General features: G+C 36.0%; 1 protein-coding gene across 1 annotated transcript in view; it reads right to left on the bottom strand.

Annotated features, from left to right (window-relative positions):
• LOC145562876 (mitochondrial intermediate peptidase, mitochondrial-like) overlaps positions 1–18,262 on the bottom strand; it is a 29,629-nt gene that overhangs the window by 6,757 nt on the left and 4,610 nt on the right. The window contains exons 7-16 of the mRNA XM_081623296.1: positions 17,981–18,188; positions 15,652–15,747; positions 15,150–15,269; positions 14,463–14,588; positions 13,846–14,001; positions 11,720–11,836; positions 11,010–11,135; positions 10,846–10,913; positions 9,797–9,932; positions 9,526–9,691 (exon numbers count right to left, since the gene is read on the bottom strand). Of these exons, the coding sequence (XP_081479422.1) occupies positions 9,526–9,691; positions 9,797–9,932; positions 10,846–10,913; positions 11,010–11,135; positions 11,720–11,836; positions 13,846–14,001; positions 14,463–14,588; positions 15,150–15,269; positions 15,652–15,747; positions 17,981–18,188 (1,319 nt within the window). The remainder of the gene's footprint in view (positions 1–9,525; positions 9,692–9,796; positions 9,933–10,845; positions 10,914–11,009; positions 11,136–11,719; positions 11,837–13,845; positions 14,002–14,462; positions 14,589–15,149; positions 15,270–15,651; positions 15,748–17,980; positions 18,189–18,262) is intronic.

Genomic DNA, 18,262 nt, shown 5'->3' with positions numbered 1-18,262 from the left:
GAACCATATATGAAAAATAATTTGTTGTCATAAATGTTCGTAATAGGCTTGAGTTAATGAAATCGGTACAACTTGTAAACTAGTAAATTGGCTGTTTAAAGGCAAATTGGATGGTTCAAACCACCCAATTGGGCTACCGGAGGGTATTAGGGACCATGGTAATCATTTCGGCAATTTTAATTTTCAGGGCGAAAAAAATGTAAAAAATTTCAAAATTGAAGGCTAATATCCACGCTTTTTGGGAAATTTTTGAGGTTTCAGAGCCCGATGTCTAAAAGATTTGAGATTTTAGGAAATCATCTAAGGGTCATATAATAGTGTTTTAAACCATAAATGATCATTAAATGCTGTCATAAATGTTTGTCGTAAGCTTAAGTTAATGAAATCGGTGCAATTTGTAAACCAAAAAATTCGCTATTTAAAGGCAAATTGGTTGGTTTCACCCACCTAATTCGACTCCCGGAGGGTATTAGGGACCATGGTAACCATTTCGACAATTTGTATTTACAAGTGAAAAAAAAGCCAAAAAAAATCAAAAATTTAAGGCTAATATCCACGTTTTATGAGAAATTTAAGAGGTTTCGAGGCCCGGTGTCGAAAATCTTTGAGACTTTAGGGAATACATCTCGGGGTCATACAATGTCATTTGGAACCATATATGGTCATTATATGTTGTCATAAATGTTCGTGGTAGCCTGAATTAATGAAATCGGTGCTAGTTCTAAATCGGTAAATTGGCCGTTAAAAGGCAAATTGGATGGTTTTACCCAGCCAATTGTTGAATTATCAGAGCGTATTAGGGGTCATGGTAAACATTTCGGCCATTTTTATTTACGTGCGAAAAAAAGTCAAAAATTTCCAAAATTGAAGACTAATATCAACTTTTTGAGAAATTTTGGAGTCTTCGGGGCCACGGTGTCTCAAAGACTTGACATTCAAGCGATTAAATCTCGGAGTCGTACAATGTCTTTTGGAACCATAAGGAATAATTATTTGTTGTCATAAATGTTCGTGGTAGTCTTGAGTTAATGAAATCGGTGTTTGTTGTAAATCGGAAAATTGGCCATTTAAATACAAATTAGGTGGTTCCATCCACCAAATTGAACTTCCATAAGGGTCTTCGGGACCATGGTAAACATTTCAGCAATTTCTATATCCGTACGAAAAAAGTCAAAAAATAACAAAATTGAAGGCTTATATTCACGTTTTTTGTGAAATTTTGGAAGTTTCGGGGCCCGATACGAAAAGCCTTGAGATTTTAGAGAATACATCTCGGGGTCATATAATGCTGTTTGGAACCATATATGATCATTATATGTTGTCATAAATGTTCGTGGTAGGCTTGAGTTAATAAAATCGGTGCAAGTTGTAAATCGGTAAATTGGTCGTTTAAAGGCAAATTGGATATTTCCATCCACCAAATTGGACTTCGAGAGGGTATTAGGGACCATGGTAAACATTTCAGCAATTTCTATATCCGTGCGAAAAAAAATTAAAAAATTCCAAAATTGATGGCTTATCCACTCTTTTTGAGAAATTTTTAAAGTTTCGAGCAGTTTCGAAAAACTTTGAGATTTTTGGGGATACATCTCTCGGTCATATAAAAATGTTTTAAACCATAAATTATCATTATATGTTGTCTTAAATTTTCGTGGTAAGCTTGATTCAATGAAATCGATGCAAGTTTTAAACCGATAAATTCACCATTTAAAGGCAAATTGAATGGTTCCACCCACACAATTAGACACTCAGAGGATATTAAGAACCAAGGTAAACATTTCGGCAATTTTTATTTCCGGGTGAAAAAAATGTTAAAAAATGCCAAAATTAAAGTCTTATATCCACGTTTTTTGAGAAATTTTGAAGGTTTCGAGGCTCGGTGTCGAAAAGTTTAGAAATTTTAACTAATACATTTCGAGGTCATAACATCCCGTTTGGAACCAAATATGATCATTATTTGTTGTCATAAATGTTCGTTTTAGGCTTGATTTAATGAAATCGGTGCAAGTTGTAAACCGGTAACTCGGTTGTTTAAAGGCAAATTAGATGGTTGCACCTAGCCAAGTGGACATTTTTATTTCCGATCGAAAAAAAGTCAAAAAATTCCAAAGTCAAATATCTACGCATTTTGCGAAATTTTGGAGGTTTCGTGCCCGGTGTTGTAAATTTTTAAATTTTAGAGGATAATCTCGGGGTCATATAATGCCATTTGGAACAATATATGATTATTATATGTTGTCATAAAGGTTCGTGGTAGGCTTGAGTTAATGAAATCAGTACAAGTTGTAAATCGGTAAATTGATCGTTTAACGGCAAATTGGATGGTTCCACACTACTTCCACCCACCTAATTGGACTCCCTTAGGGTATTAGGGACAATGCTAAACATTTCGGCATTTTTTATTTTCGGACGAAAAAAGTAAAAAAAATCCAAAGATGAAGTCTAATATACACGCATTTTGCCAAAATTTGGAGGTTTCGGAATCCGGAGTCGAAAAGTATTAAAATTCTAGGGGATACATCTCATGGTCATATAATGCCGTTTGGAAACATTTATAATCATTATATGTTGTCATAAATGGTCGTGGTAGGCTTGAGTTAATGAAATAAGTGCAAGTTGTAAACCGGAAATTTGTCATTTAAAGACAAATTGGATAGTTCAACCCACCCAATTAGAGCTCCGCAGACTATTAGGGACCATGGTAAAAATTTCGGCAATTTTCATGTCTGTGCGAAAATAAGTAAAAAAATTCCAAAATTAAAGGCTATTATCCACGCTTTTGAGAAATTTTGGAGGTTTCGGAACCAGGTGTCAAAAAGCCTTGAGATTTTAAGAGATACATCTCGGGGTCATATAACGCCGTTTGGAATCATATATAATCATTATATGTTCTCATAAATGTTCGTGGTAAGTTGTAAACCGGTAAATTGGCCTTTTAAAGAAAAATTGGATGGTTCCACCCACCCAATTGGACTCCCGGAGAGTATTAAAGACCATTATAAACCCTTAGGCCAATTTTTAGTTCCGGGCGAAAAAAGTCCAAAAATTCAAAAATTGAACGCTAATATCCACCTTTTTGAGAAATTTTGGAGTCTTTGAAATTCAGTGTCTAAAAGTCTCAAGGTCATATAATGTCGTTTGGAACCATATGTAATCATTATTTTTCACATAAATGTTCGTCGTAGGCTTGAGTTAATGAAATCGGTGCAAGTTTTAAATCGGAAAATTTGTCGTTTAAAGGTAAATTGGATGGTTCCACCCACCTATTTGGACTTCCGGAAGATATTAGGACCATGGTAAACATTTCGGCAAATTTTATTTTCAGCAAAAAAAGTCCAAAAATTCTAAAATTGAAGGCTAATATCAACGCTTTTTGAGAAATTTTTATTGTTTCGGGGTCTGGTGTCGAAAAGAAATGAAATTTTAGGGGATACATTTCGGGGTTATATAATGCAGTTTGAAACCATAAATGACCTTTGTATGTTGTCATAAATGTTCGTGGTAGGCTTGACTTAATGTTATAGGTGCAAGTTGTAAACTGGTAAATTGGTCGTTTAAAGTCAAATTGGATGGTTCCACACAACCAATTGGACTCCCAAAGGATATTAAAAAAATGGTAAACATTTCGACAATTTTTATTTTTGTGCGAAAAAAAGACGAAAATTCCGAAATTAAAGGCATATCCACGTCTTTAAGAAATTTTGGAGGATTTAGGACCCGGTGTCGAAAAGACTTGAGATTTTAGGGAATACATCTTGGGGTCATATAACGTCGTTTGGAAGCATATATGATAATTATTTGTAATCATAAATGTTCGTGGTAGGCTTGAGTTAATGAAATCGGTGCATATTGTAAACCAGTAAATTGTTGTTTAAAGGCAATTTGGATGATTCCACCCACCCAATTGGGCTCCCAGAGAATATTCGGGACCATGGTAAACATTTCTGCATTTTTTACTTTCAAGCGAATAAAAGTCAAAAAAGTCAACAATTTAGGCTAACATCCACGATTTTTGAGAAATTTCACAGGTTTTTGAGGCCCGGGTTCGAAAAGCTTTGAGATTTAGGGGATACCTCTCAGGGTCATATAATGTTGTTTTAAACCATAAATGATCATTATATGTTGTCATAAATGTTCGTGGTAGGCTTGAGTTATTGAACTCGGTGCAAATTGTAAAGTGGTAAATTCGATATTTAAAAGCAAATTGGATGGTTCCACCCACCTAATTAGACACCCGGAGGGTTTTAGGGACGATGGTAAACATTTCGGCAATTTTTATTTTCAAGCGAAAAATGTCAAAAAATTCAAAAATTTAAGGCTAAAATCCACGCTTTTTGAGAAATTTCAGAGGTTTCAAGACCCAGTGTCAAAAATATTTGAGAGTTTAGAAAATACATCTCGGGGTCATATAATGTTATTTGATATCATATATGATCATTATATATGTTGTCATAAATGTTCGTGGTAGGCTTGCGTAAATGAAATCGGTGCAAGTTGTAAACCGGTAAGTTGGCCGTTTAAAGGCAAATAGGATTGTTGTAACTAGCAAATTGGACTATCAAAGGGTATTAGGTACCATGGTAAACATTTCGGCAATTTTCACGAAATAGAAAAGTCGAAAATTCCAAAAATTGAAGACTAATATCCACATTTTTGAGAAATTTTGGAGTCTATAGGGGTGTCTAAAAGTCTTGAAATTCAAAGGATTAAATCTCGGAGTCATATAATGTCGTTTGGAACCATAAGTTATAATTTTTTGTTGTCATAAATGTTCGTTGTAGGCTTGAGTTAATGAAATCGTTTCAAGTTATAAATCGGCAAATTGGCCATTTAAAGGCAAATTGTATAGTTCCATCCACCAAAATGGACTCCTAGAGGATATTAGAGACCATGGTAAACATTTCAACAATTTCTATATCCGTGCGAAAAAAAGTCAAAATTAACAAAGTTAAGGCTTATATCCACGCTTATTGAGAAATTTTGGAGGTTTCGGGGCCAGTTTCGAAAAGTCTTAGAGATTTTAGGGGATACATCTTGGGGTCATATAATGAAGTTTGGAAACATTAATAATCATTATATGTTCGTGATAGGCTTGAGTTCATGAAATAAGTGCAAGTTTTTAAACCAGTAAATTGACGTTTAAAGGCAAATTGGATAGTTCAACCCACCTTATTGGACTCCCGTAGGATATTAGGGACTATGGTAAAAATTTCGGCAATTTTTATTTCTGAGCGAAAATAAGTATAAAAATTCCAAAATTGAAGGCTATTATCCACGCATTCTAAGAAATTTTAGAGGTTTTAAAAGCATTGCGATTTTAAGAGATACATAACGTGGTCATATAATGTAGTTGGAATCATATATAATCATAAAGTTTCGTGGTAGGCTTGAGTTTATGAAATCGATGCAAGTTGTAAACCGGTAAATTGGCTTTTTAAAGGCAAATTGGATGGTTCCACCCACCCACCCAATTGGACTCCTGGAGGGTATTAGAGACCATGATAAACATTTGGCCAATTTTTATTTCCGGGAAAAAAAAAGTTAAAAAATTCAAAAATTGAACGCTAACATCTACCTTTTTGAGAAATTTTAGAGTCTTCATGAGGATCCGGTGTCTAAAAGTCTCCAAATTATTGGGAATACATCTCAAGGTCATATAATGTCATTTGGAAGCATATGTAATCATTATTTTTGTCATAAATGTTTGTGGTGGGATTGAATTAATAAAATATGTGCAAGTTGTAAACCGGTAAATTGGACGTTTAAAGGCAAATTAGATGGTTCCACCCACCCATTTGAACTCCCAGAGGGTATTAGGACATTGGTAAACATTTCAGCAAATTTTTTTTCCAATCGAAAAAAAGTCAAAAAATTCCAAAATTGAAGGCTAATATCCACGCTTTATGTGAAATTTCGAATGTTTCGAGTCTCGATGTCGAAAAGAAATGAGATTTTAGAGAATACATCACGGGGTCAGAAAATGCTGTTTGAAACCATAAATGACCTTTATTTGTTTTCATAAATGTTCGTTGTAGGCTTGTGTTTATGAAATAGGTGCAAGTTGTAAACCGGTAAATTGGTTGTTTAAAGGCAAATTGGATGGTTTCACCCAACCAATTGGACTCCAGGAGGGTATTAACTATTAAGGTACATGGTAAACATTTCGACAAATTTTATTTCTAGGCAAAAAAATTCAAAAATTAAAGGCATATCCACGTTTTTCAAGAAATTTTGAAGGTTTTGGGATCCGGTGTCGAAAAGACTTGAAATTTTAGGGAATACATCTTTGGATCATATAACGTCATTTGGAACCATATATGATAATTATTTGTTGTAATAAATGTTCGTGGTAGGGTTGAGTTAATGAAATCGGTGCAAGTTGTAAACCGGTAAATTGGTCGTTTAAAGACAAATTGGATGATTCCAACCACCCAATTGGACTACCGGAAGGTATTAAGGACCATTGAAAACATTTCGGCAATTTTTTTTTCAGACAAAAAAAAGTCAAAAAATTAAAAAATTGAAGGCTAATATTCACGCTTTTGGAGAAAATTTTAAGGTTTCGGTTCTCGTTGTCGAAAAGTTTTGATATTTTAGGAAATACATCTCGAGGTCATATAATACTGTTTTAAACCATAAATAATCATTATATGTTGTCATAAATGTTCGTCGTAGGCTTGAGTTAATGAAATAAAATTCGCTATCTAAAGACAAATTGGATGGTCCCACCCACCTAACTAGATTCCCGGATGATATTATGGATCACGGTAAACATTTTAGCAATTTTATCTACAGGCGAAAAAAAAGTCAAAAAATACAAAAATTTAAGGCCAATATCCATGCTTTTTGAGAAATTTTAGAGGTTTCGAGGCCCGGTGTCGAAAATCTTTGAGATTTTAGGGAGATTTTAGGGAATACATCTGGGGGTCATATAATGTCATTTGGAACCATATATGATCATCGTATGTTGTCATAAATGTTCGTGGTAGGCTTGAGTTAATGAAATCGATGCAAGTTGTAAACCGGTAAATTTGCCGTTTAAAGGCAAATTAGACGGTTCTACCCAGCCAATTGAGCTATCGGAGGGTATTAGGGACCATGGTAAACATTTCGGCAATTTTTATTTACGGACAAAAAAGTCAAAAAAATCCAAAATTGAAGACTAATATCCAAGCTTTTTTGAAATTTGAAGGTTTTGAGGCCCGGGGTCGAAAAGGCTTGAGATATTAGGGGATAAATCTCGGGATTATATAATGCCGTTTGAAACCATATATGATCATTATATGTTGTCATAAATATTCGTGGTAAGCTTGAGTTAATGAATTCCGTGCAAGTTGTAAATCGGAAAATTGGTCGTTTAAAGGCAAATTGGATAGTCCTAACCACCCAATACTCCCGGAGGTATTAGGGACCAAGGTAAACATTTCGGCAATTTTTTGAAATCTAATATCCACGCTTTTTGAGAAATTTTGAAGGTTTCGGGACTCGGTGTCAAAAAGTTTAGAAATTTTAGGGAATACATTTCGGGGTCATATAATATCGTTTGGAACCATATATAATCATTATAATCTTGAGTTACTGAAATCGGTGCAAGTTGTAAACCGATAACTTGGCTGTTTAAAGGCAAATTGGATAGTTGCACGTAGCCAGATGGACTCCCAAAGGCTATTAGGGACCACCGTAAACATCACGGCAATTTTTATTTTCGGACGAAAAAAAGTCAAAAATTCCAAAATTGAAGTCTAATATCCACGCATTTTGCGAAATTTCGGAGGTTTCAGAGGCCTGTTGTCGAAAAGTCTTGAAATTCTAGAAGATAAATCTCGGGGTCATATAATGTCGTTTGGAACCATATATGATCACTATATGTCGTCGTAAATGTTCGTGGTAGGCTTGAGTTAATGAAATCGATGCAAATTGTAAACTGGTAAATTGGTCGTTGAAAAGCAAATTGGATGGTTCCACCCAGCCAATTGGACTCCCGAAGGGTATTATGGACCATGGTAAACATTTCAGCAATTTTTTATTTCTGGGTGAAAAAAAATTTAAAAAGTTTCAAAATTGAAGGCTAATTTGAACGTTTTTTGAGAAATTTTGGAGGTTTCGGGTAGAGCTGTTAATTCAGGTAAACAGGTCGGGTTTAGGTCGATAAGAGTGATCCGGGTCAACTCGGGTCAGGTCAATTCGGATTAATTTCATAACCTATGCGGGTCGGGTTTGGGTTGGGTCATGCTTGAGTCGGGTCATATCGGGACATATTTCTTATCGGGTTTGGGTCGGGTTTAGATCGGGTTAATACTAGGTTGGGTTCATTCGGATCGGGTGAACAATAAGTCGGGTTTAATTCGGGTTTTCACGGGTCAAAACAGGTTAGGTTATTTCTCGGGTTCGAGTCGCGTTCGGTTCAAGTAAATAATTTGCGGGTTAGAACAGGTTAAGTCATTCTCGGGTTCGGTTCAAGTCAATAATTTGCGGGTTTTAATCTGGTCGAGTCATTTTCAAGTCGGGTAATTCTCGGGTTCAATTCGGGTCCGGTTCAAGTTAGTAATTTGCGGGTTATAATCAAGTTGGGTCATTTCCAAGTCGGATCATTGTCGGAGTCAAGTCGACTATTGTTCAAGTCAATAATTTGCAGGTTACAATCAGGTGGGGTTATTTCCAAGTCAGGTCAGCTAACTATAAATAGATAATTATCATTTTTATCAAGCTAATTATTTCTTTTGACTATAATATATATGGAAATATACAAGGGAACTATAATTTATAATTTAGGAAGATAATTATCTCCTATGACCATACATTAAATATATACTATATTTAACTCTTAAATTTGAGGATGATGCTTTAATCAACAACAATAAGGTTGTCTAAAATGCATTGAAGGTCAGGAACAATTTAGGTTGAATTTAAGTCGGGTCAATAATAAGTCGTGTTGATTCCGAGTCGGGTTAGTAACAGATCGGGTTGAATTTTTGAGTCGGGTTAGTAATAGGTCCGGTAAAATTCGGGTCGGGTCAATAACAAGTCGGGTTGAACTTGGGTCAGGTCAATAATAAGTCGGGTTGATTTCGGGTCGGGTTTGTAATAGGTTGGGTAAATTCGGGTCGGGTTAGGAACGGGTCGGGTTAAATTAAGGTCAGGTTAGTAACAAGTCGGGTAAAATTCGGGTTTTGACTGGTTAAAACGGGTTTTGGTCAATTTCTGTTCAAGTCGGGTTCAGTTCTGGTCAATAATTTACGGGTTACATTCAGGTCGGGTCATCTCAGGTCATTTCATGTTCGGGTTCGGGTCTCACATACTCGGGTCAACTCAGGTCTAGGGTTGGTTATAGGTCGGGTCAGGTTTGGGTCACCATTTTTCGGGTTCAGATGGGTCGGTTAACAATCGGATTTGAGTCGGTAATTCGGGTCAGGTCAACTTTTGACAGCTCTAATTGTAGTTATTATCCTACCATAATAACAAAAAAAAAAGAATAAATGCTGATAAATGACAGATTCCAGTGTTTGATTCTCGCAGAAGACATACCTCCACCATAATTCAGCAAGTGACTAAACCGGGTGTGCCAGTGTGTTCCTTCAACTTGCTTATAACTTGTGTATTGCCTTTTCAAATCTGCAACAATTGAAATAGTATCTCTTGCTGTAGAATCTTGTTCCCCAAAAAGCTTTTGATCAATCAGCGCATAAAAGATCTAAGAAGAAACAAGCAAAAGATAAAGAAAGTCAAGAATACTTTTGAAGAGGAAAAGCAATTATAGCACAACTCACTAATCCATTCATATCCTCAGCCAGCATACCTGCCGCTGCAATTCAGTTGCAGCAAACATCATTTTAGCATTTTGCATCGAATCCACCAACTTTTTGGGTATGATTTCCCCAGTTGAATAGTGTTTAGCAAATGTCTTCAAAACTCGATAATCCCAAGCGTAGTACCTAAAAATAATCAGTCATAAATCTGTACCCAACCATTCTAACAGTACTAAGCTATGTTTCAATGCAAAGATTGCAAACTATCTAACAAATCAGATCCTCGTAACAAAATGTAACTGTACGTGATTAGCGTGAACGGAATACTTACATATCTATGTGCTCATTTTTCCTTTTTCTTTTTATTTATAAGCATAGAAGTTACCAACTTGGACAAGTACCATTGTAATTCAACTCTCCAATTGGATAAAGTCTAAATTCCCAGTTGCCTTAGACCATCAAAATGCTGACAAAGTTTCTGTATCCCATTAATTATCATAGTATCATGGGAAGAAGCTAGTCCATTAAATACTCTACCATCCCATTCTTGCCAAATTGTCCACAAGATAGCCACAAGTCCACAACCTTTTTTCCTTGCCATATAAATCCCCAAAAAAGGAACTTGCAACCAATCTACATATTTAAAGGGCTAAACCACTTCGTGCACCACAAAATTCTCCTTCAGAGCTATGATGCCAACTCACTATAAGCTCAGTAAAGCAAACAATTGCCAGGTAAAATAGCACAATCCAGCCTCCATTATAGAACATGTAATTCATATATGGTAAACTTAGCATGTATGCCATAATTTCATGAAAGAGTGAAAGGCACATAAAAATATATGAGGTTCAGACATGCAGCAAATGAAGACAGCGCAATGAGGATAACATAAAAGAGATCAAGTTTGTGAGCTAGTAGCAAATTTAGTGTCATTAGTCATGCCTAAATTTCAGAAGCTATCTCCTTGCAATAACCAATGGTATTTGCTCTTGATGTGGGATCAATTTCAAAAAAGCACTTTAGGGTAGATGAAATCGATATAACATAGCATTTTATAACTCTGAATATATAGTACAAAACCAAGAATCATTCTACTCACTCAAATAGATTTGAAGGAGTTTCAGCTAAATCCAGTGCTACCCTGGTTCCTGAAAAATGTTGGTATTCCTAGAAAAAAAAAGTTAACATTTGAACAGCCAATCAGCCACACTGGCCAACGTATATATATTCAAATTGCAAAAAGTAAGAAACTACAGTGCATACCGTCCTTGACAAAAGTGAATGCAGAGCATGTCCAAACTCATGAAACAGTGTTTCTACTTCTCCGTGGTTAAGCCTCACCGTTGATGGATTATTTGAATTGGAAAAATTGCAGACAAGGGCCACAACCTTAAAATTAAAGTATACGATAGATATAAAGAAACAGCATTTGTTACCTAACATTATTGATTAACAAAAGAATAGAGTTAACAAAATTGATAAAACCAAACATGACCAGATATGGCACAAGAAAAACATTGAGCAGGTTTTGATACTCATATTAGCAACAAGGGCAGTCTCACAACTGTTTCAAATAAACAAATCTTAACATATCTGTCATATCTCACATCAACTGCTTTGCAGGACATATATCAAAATATGGATAAAATAGTGACGTGTAATCTAGTTCAAAGACTTTAACTAAACTCATGACAAACCTAGGCATGAATGCTAAGTTGCAATTCATAACTCTTTGCATCATGAACAGAAAAATCAAAAAGTTTTATTCCCTTTAATCCTGCAGGAATAAGATCTTAAGAACAGGAACTCAATTTGTAATTTAACCCACAATGCAGACCAAGCATTTAAAACAACAAATTCAGAAATGCATTTTACAGCAAAGAAGTAACACAAACAGGCCAAATAAAAGGTAAAGGGCAATAGAATAACAATGAACAAGAGAACATGAATCAGACAAAACTATGAAAACATACAGGAAGTTGGTATTCTGCTTCTGAAATGCGTCGACCTCCTTTAATTGCAAAGTGAGCACAACCAGGATATTTGTCCTTCCTTGAATACAAGTCGAGGTACAAGTATCCCAAATCACCCTAAAACAAAGTGTATGTTTAAAGGAAATATGTAGATCAACTCATTTACCAACAATACATAGTACGTAATCTGGAAAAGGGGGGAAAAATGTCTTATACCAGCAAAAAAACATGTTACTTTTAAACAGTATGGAATTCTTAGGCCAAAACATCATAAGCATTGCTCTAGGTTTTCTTGTTTTTGACTTCAAAGAACTGATTTATTTGTTACATTTTTTTTAAAAAAAAAAGGACAGGATAAAAGATTCATATATGGCTACTGTGCTAGCAAACAAGAATAAAGAAGAGTTAGAAGACACATAAATTCACATTTCTAGGTGCAGAGAGAAATAAAGAAATAAATTATAATCTTAGTGGGGAGAATCTACATGATTCTGATTAACAGGAAAGACAGAAGAGGGGGGGCATGATGAGAATCTGTATGAGCTACACTTGCAAGATCCATTTTTCTAATCCCAAGGGAAAAGGGAACAGTAAATATTCAAGAATCCATGCAGGATAATGAGTAAAGAAGAGTTAGAGCTCATAAAGTCACAGCGCTGATTGATGATAGATTCCAGCCTTCTTTGATTAGGCCAGCTAAAGCTGAGGTCAAAAATCCCTTACAAGCCAATACAATGACAAGACTGGATTTAGAAAAATACAGCCAGAGAACAAGAAGTCCTCTGTTGTCTAGACAAACCAAAAGCAAACCTTTCCACAAACCAACCTCTTCAGAATTAACAGACGACAGAAGACTCAAAGTTTTTCAATTCTATATCCCAATTTGTAATCCTAGGGGAAAATGTGACGTAGGTTAAAATCAGTACTCATAAGATGGATAAGGCTTAGACTTCGTTTCCCAAGCAGGACAGATGCATGGTGCCTTCTTCAGCCAAGATTTACACTGATCTACTGGTGGAGTTTAACCACTACCTTCATTGAGGCAGTGTTGTACGCCATACTAACAGTGATATCCAACATCCACCACCGCACTCTCCCGAGATTTCGATCAGAATCAAGGCCCAGTGATCCAAATTCTGAATAGGAACTAAGTCATCTTGCAAATCTACTACTTACCTGAGACTAATAATACTCTCAAGTTTCTTCAATAAGTATCCATCCACATCAAATTCTCACAGAGTAATGTTCCTTAAATTTATCGCTGGAATTCAACCCCTGCCAGCTTGATGACATCGATCTCACAATAAGTACCCCTACAGAAGCCTACAATCAGAATGCTTTGAAACATCATACCCCAAACTGTTGCCCCCCCCCCCAACCCAACACACACACACACACACGGAAAAGGAAAAAAAAAATACTTTTCAGATACATGGATATACTTTTCCATGTTAAGTGCAAAATCAAACCACGCAAAGGCTGATTTGTCGCCAACTTCATGTGCCACCTGACACAAGTCATCATGCACACACCACCTGACCAACTCATGCAACCTCAAAGATTTGCAAGACTCCAAACCCTAATCAACTGCATGAGTGACCAATGACCTACACAAATCGCTAGTTCGCTACCAGCCACAATGTACTCAACACTGCTGGCTACCTCTCTAACTGTCACCTCCTAATTGCCCACTAGCCTAGCAGGCGTAACAGTAGCGACAACAATCTCATGGCCAAGATCCTTCAAGGCCTCATCCCTACATAATTACCACCTCTCTTCTCACCAACAACCTTCCTCAGCACTCTAAACTCTGCCCATGAGTCAAATAGCAGCCTATCAAGGCTTCCCTTTCTCATGAAAACCATCCAGTCTCCAAAAATCTACCATTGGAATCAATTTTGGCTTTAAATTACTCAACCCACTACCCATCCATATGATACCCTAAATCTCTTTTCAAATGATCTTAACTTACTAGTATAAGAGGTCAAAGAATCTAAGCAAGACATGCTCATAGATACTATCAACTGATTTAAACTACCCAATTTCTTTGAGGCCTTAAAAATCTCTATTTCAGAATTCATAGAAATAAATTGCAGAGGGACTCAATGGAACTCTATAAACTGTACCTCTTCAGGATGATGAAGTGACATTTTAAGAACATCTGGATGCCATGATTCACCTGGAGCAAGAGGGATATTATGAAATGATGCACCAAACAATGACTCCACCAGCAATTTCAAACCCTCAATACATTGTAGCAGAGGAAAGTAGGAAGCAATTACCTGTAGATAGAACAGGCAGGTCAACTTTAATGCCAAGTTGCAATTTAAAGAAAAAAATAATGATCCAAAAAAGTGATCCAAATATTGGTATTTCCAACCAAGCAAACCACCCCCCCCCCCCCACCACCACCACCACCACCCTTTCCCCTTAAAAAAATAAAAAAAAATAATGTAATGAAGTATATAACAGGAGGAGATCCAATCAAAATTTGTACTCCCTCTGTTTCCCGTCAATTAAAACAATTGGCTAGCACAATTGCCAATGCACAATTTTAACCATTAATATCTCTATTTATCTACAAGTAAAAATTATTACTAACCTAAATCAAAAACATCTTGTATACTGACATTTGTTTCTATATATTAGTACAAAATCATGCTCAAAATGAGAAATGTGAACAGGGTAGAAATCAAAGGGAGTAGTTCAAAACAATTCAGATTTTCAGGCGGGGATAACTTACTGAAGAATCCAAGTCACAGGTAGACGCCTTTATCATTGCCGAGTAGTACGTCTCATCCCACGGCTCCAGGTCCTCAAGCATTTGTCCAGTCCTTTGTCGCTTGTAATATCTGAGTTTTCTAAATTCCTATGATAGACAGTGAGTCCCTTTGTTATAGAAGTCCATTGAGTCATACAAGACCAAACAATAAATCTCAACAGAAAGTCGTAACCTCATATAATATGTATAAATGTTTAGTACCCTGTTTCCAATTGCTCTTGTGAAAAATATAAAGAGACAAAACAAAAGGGCAAATTGGGCCTGTATCAAAACACAGTTGCCAAGTCTTGAGTGGCTAGTGATGATTACCTTATGTGCCATCAGTGATAAAATAAAGGGGGTAGGAGAATGTGGGAGTAATGGTGCTGGAGATGATTTGATGCTAGATTGAAAGAATTGGGTTTTCCAAAGAAGCATCAACCACCAAACACACCGTCTGAATCTGATATAATTTGAAAGTTTGAAACTGATTTAGACTTCTAACGTTCTTTTGTTATACCACTTAAGAACTACCTTAAGCTATAAAAAAAACCCTTCCAGCATGTATACTAACTAAAGTGCCAGCCACCAATTAATAAAAATATACAATAAGGTGCAAGATTAACCAAAAAATCACCAAAACAAATCACAAATTAGAAATCTTCATACCTCATCAGCTTTGGGCTTGACCATGCTACTCAACTCAAGCAGAAAGGACATTACAACATCTGCTGATGAAGCCATGTTTGGGCGTGCTGCAAATTCAGCATAAGACTTGTAGCCCATTATCTGCATCCATTAGCCAATATGGTATTAGAAGTATTTACAATGCCGCCCCCCCCCCCCCTGCCCAACACACACCCCCTTCTCACTTCTTCTCCAGTTGCCCTTTGCAATGGGTTATTCGAATTGCAAGCTGCAGAAATTTCTAGATTCCAGCTATTTCACTGACACCAATGTGTTAAGGAGTAATAAAAATACATAAATGAGAATATAAGCTCCATGACTCTTCCTTTCCCTAGCAGCTAAATGCACATGGACTAGGTCAACCAGCTAAAGACATGCTCAAATTTATGTAAACGACCTCACCAAATTGAACACTACTGTGGAAGAAAAATTAAACCAGATATTAAAAGGGAAAACAGCAAGACTACAATTATAAGCAAAGTACCTGTGCCAGTTCATGACGAGCAGCTATTAGCTTGTCAAGTACATTGAGATTTGCATGAGGTGCAGAGTTTCCTTGAATATATGCAAGTTTTCGCACCTAATAGCAAACAGAGTAAGATTTTGTTCATAACCTTTTTTCATGACATTATACAGAAATGCCACGGCAAACAAAAAAAAAGGAATTTTGTAACTCTCTTTGAATGCTACTTTCAGCAAATGCTTCATTATAGATACAAATGGATCCACCAGGAAAAATATGTACATTGAAGATACTTCCCTTAAGATTTAAAGGATAATATAGCATTTTTCAGGAACTATTATTAGCAAAAATATTACAGCTTAATTCAAGGTATTAAATCTAAGCACATAATCTAAAAGCCCATTAGCAGGCACCAAATTGTGCTTTAAGGACTATCCTCTCTAGCACCATCATGATCCCTTACACTCATCCATCAAATCCTCATTTTCCTTCCAGCTATGAGCACACCATATTTAAACTTGGAGCTGGAACTGTGAAATCCAAAGGTAACCTTTTGTTGCTTGAAATTCTCCAACGGATGAACTTGCTTGATCATTGAAGTGCGTAGCTGTAATAAACTATCTAGCCAAACCAAACAACCTTTCTTGAATCGGATTTAAGGAAAGCAAGTAAAAAAAATGAGAGCATTGATTTACATCTGGAGTAATCAAACTTGTGCTGTTGATTACCATTTAAGAAGATTATAGCTAGAAAATGGTATATCCATAAATTTTGGTTATGGCAAGTTAAGCTGCAAGTAGTCCAGCCAAATCACTGGAGATGCCCTAATTAATGACTGGAAAAAACTAATAGCCTCAAGGGGTACCAATCTTCAATGGAACAAAATTTGTCAAAACGATTCACTGTTACAATGCCATTGAAACTACAAGCACATCTTTACCTTGGTCCTTGGCTCCTTATCTTCCAGCAGCAGTATATTTCTAGAGATTCTTTCAAAGCCCATAACACAAGAAAACAGTTCCTCAAGAGAACATTAATGATTGACAACCATGTTTGTTTTCTGTAGCCATAAGGCAATCAACACCCAAAAGATAACCAAGAATATGGATCCCCAAAAAGCCTTCCTCCCTTTACTTCTTCTAAATCTGACAAAGTCACTGCATGAAATAGGATAGAAGCATACCACTAAACATCCATGATAACAGAAAAACTACAGTAGAAGCTCTCTCACCACCTCAAAATTTCCCCTCCCAAAACTCTTTAAGCACAACAATACACATGGATTGTGAAAATGCACCCGTTACATCACTGAATCTACATATGATCTTGGAGTTATAGCTTTTCCAACAAATTCACAGTTTAGCCTCAAGCTCAACCTTTTCCGAGACCTTTAATATCCAGCTTTATATGGCCAAAGTGAAATTGCACAAAGAAAATTTTCTTCTGGTTAATGCCTAAAATACAAAGTAACATTGTTAAATCTCAATAGCTTTACCAGATTTGAGTTTCAATATTGAACATATCAAGAGGAAGACAAATTGATTAGGATAAAGTTTAAAAACAAAATAGTCTCTGAGATGAGCACTAGAGGGGGTCCAATCTCCAGGATTAAACCCTGTACATGGTTAAAAATAAGATAACTGAATATATTCCTTAAGATTTGGCAACACTATGTGACGAGAAACTTAGCCTTCAATATACAGTTCCTCATAAGGACCAAACCCATATACTTCTATTTTTCATCTTTTGGTCCTACTGGTCAGTGGTAAAAGTTTTAGTAGATACTGTGCAGATTTATATTAAGCACAAATGCAAAGAAGAATTGGATCATCATGGAGGATCTGGACTCCTCGTGATGAGTGAGATGGAGTGCTTCAAAAAGATGCAAGTCAGAAATTTGGGATTTTTGAGCTGCCTTTGCTAGAGATTAATGACTATATTTTCCCTCATAAGCCTAGTAGGGTAGAGGTGTTCTGGGATTGTGTGTTTTTAAATGGATGATTCCATTTTTACTTTTGGATGTTCAACATGCCCAATTAGCTTTCTGATTCTTCACTTTGTCAAGGAGGTTATGCTGTCCTCTCGATCATAATCATAAAGTATAATATATCATGAATTCCCAATTTTCTTTACATTGTTCATTATAAATCATGTCACCATGAACTGCACCTTTGCCTATCAAAAAACCTAATGGCAGGAATCCAACACCGTTTAAGAATACAAAGAGAAAATTAAGAGACAAATTAAAAGAAACAAGAGGAATTTATGTTTTGTGTTATCAAGATAAATTTTATTGAAATTAAATTCCACAAACAACAGCAATTGTAGCCACAGATAGAGAAAACCAGACCTCTTCATTTGGCACCCACTGTAAAATAGAAGTTAGTGATACGGGATCTGTTGGAATTCGATATCCCTTTTCTTTGACGTCCAAACCCTTTATTGATAATCCAGCTGGAGAATATATTGGTGTACCAAGATGGTGCATACGCTTTGGAATATGGCTAGCAGGATATATGTCTACATAACCAGGATCATCCACAATATTTGCATTGAACCTGATGAACATTTTGAGCTCATGAACAAGTCAAAAGTAAAATTCTTTTAAACAGTAACTTAGTAAAAAATAATG

The sequence above is a fragment of the Chenopodium album genome, chromosome 10 (assembly GCF_948465745.1).
Source record: "Chenopodium album chromosome 10, dcCheAlbu1.1, whole genome shotgun sequence".
NCBI lineage: Eukaryota > Viridiplantae > Streptophyta > Magnoliopsida > Caryophyllales > Amaranthaceae > Chenopodium > Chenopodium album.
Note: the sequence above shows the minus strand (reverse complement) of the source record. Positions and strands in the feature narration are given on the sequence as shown.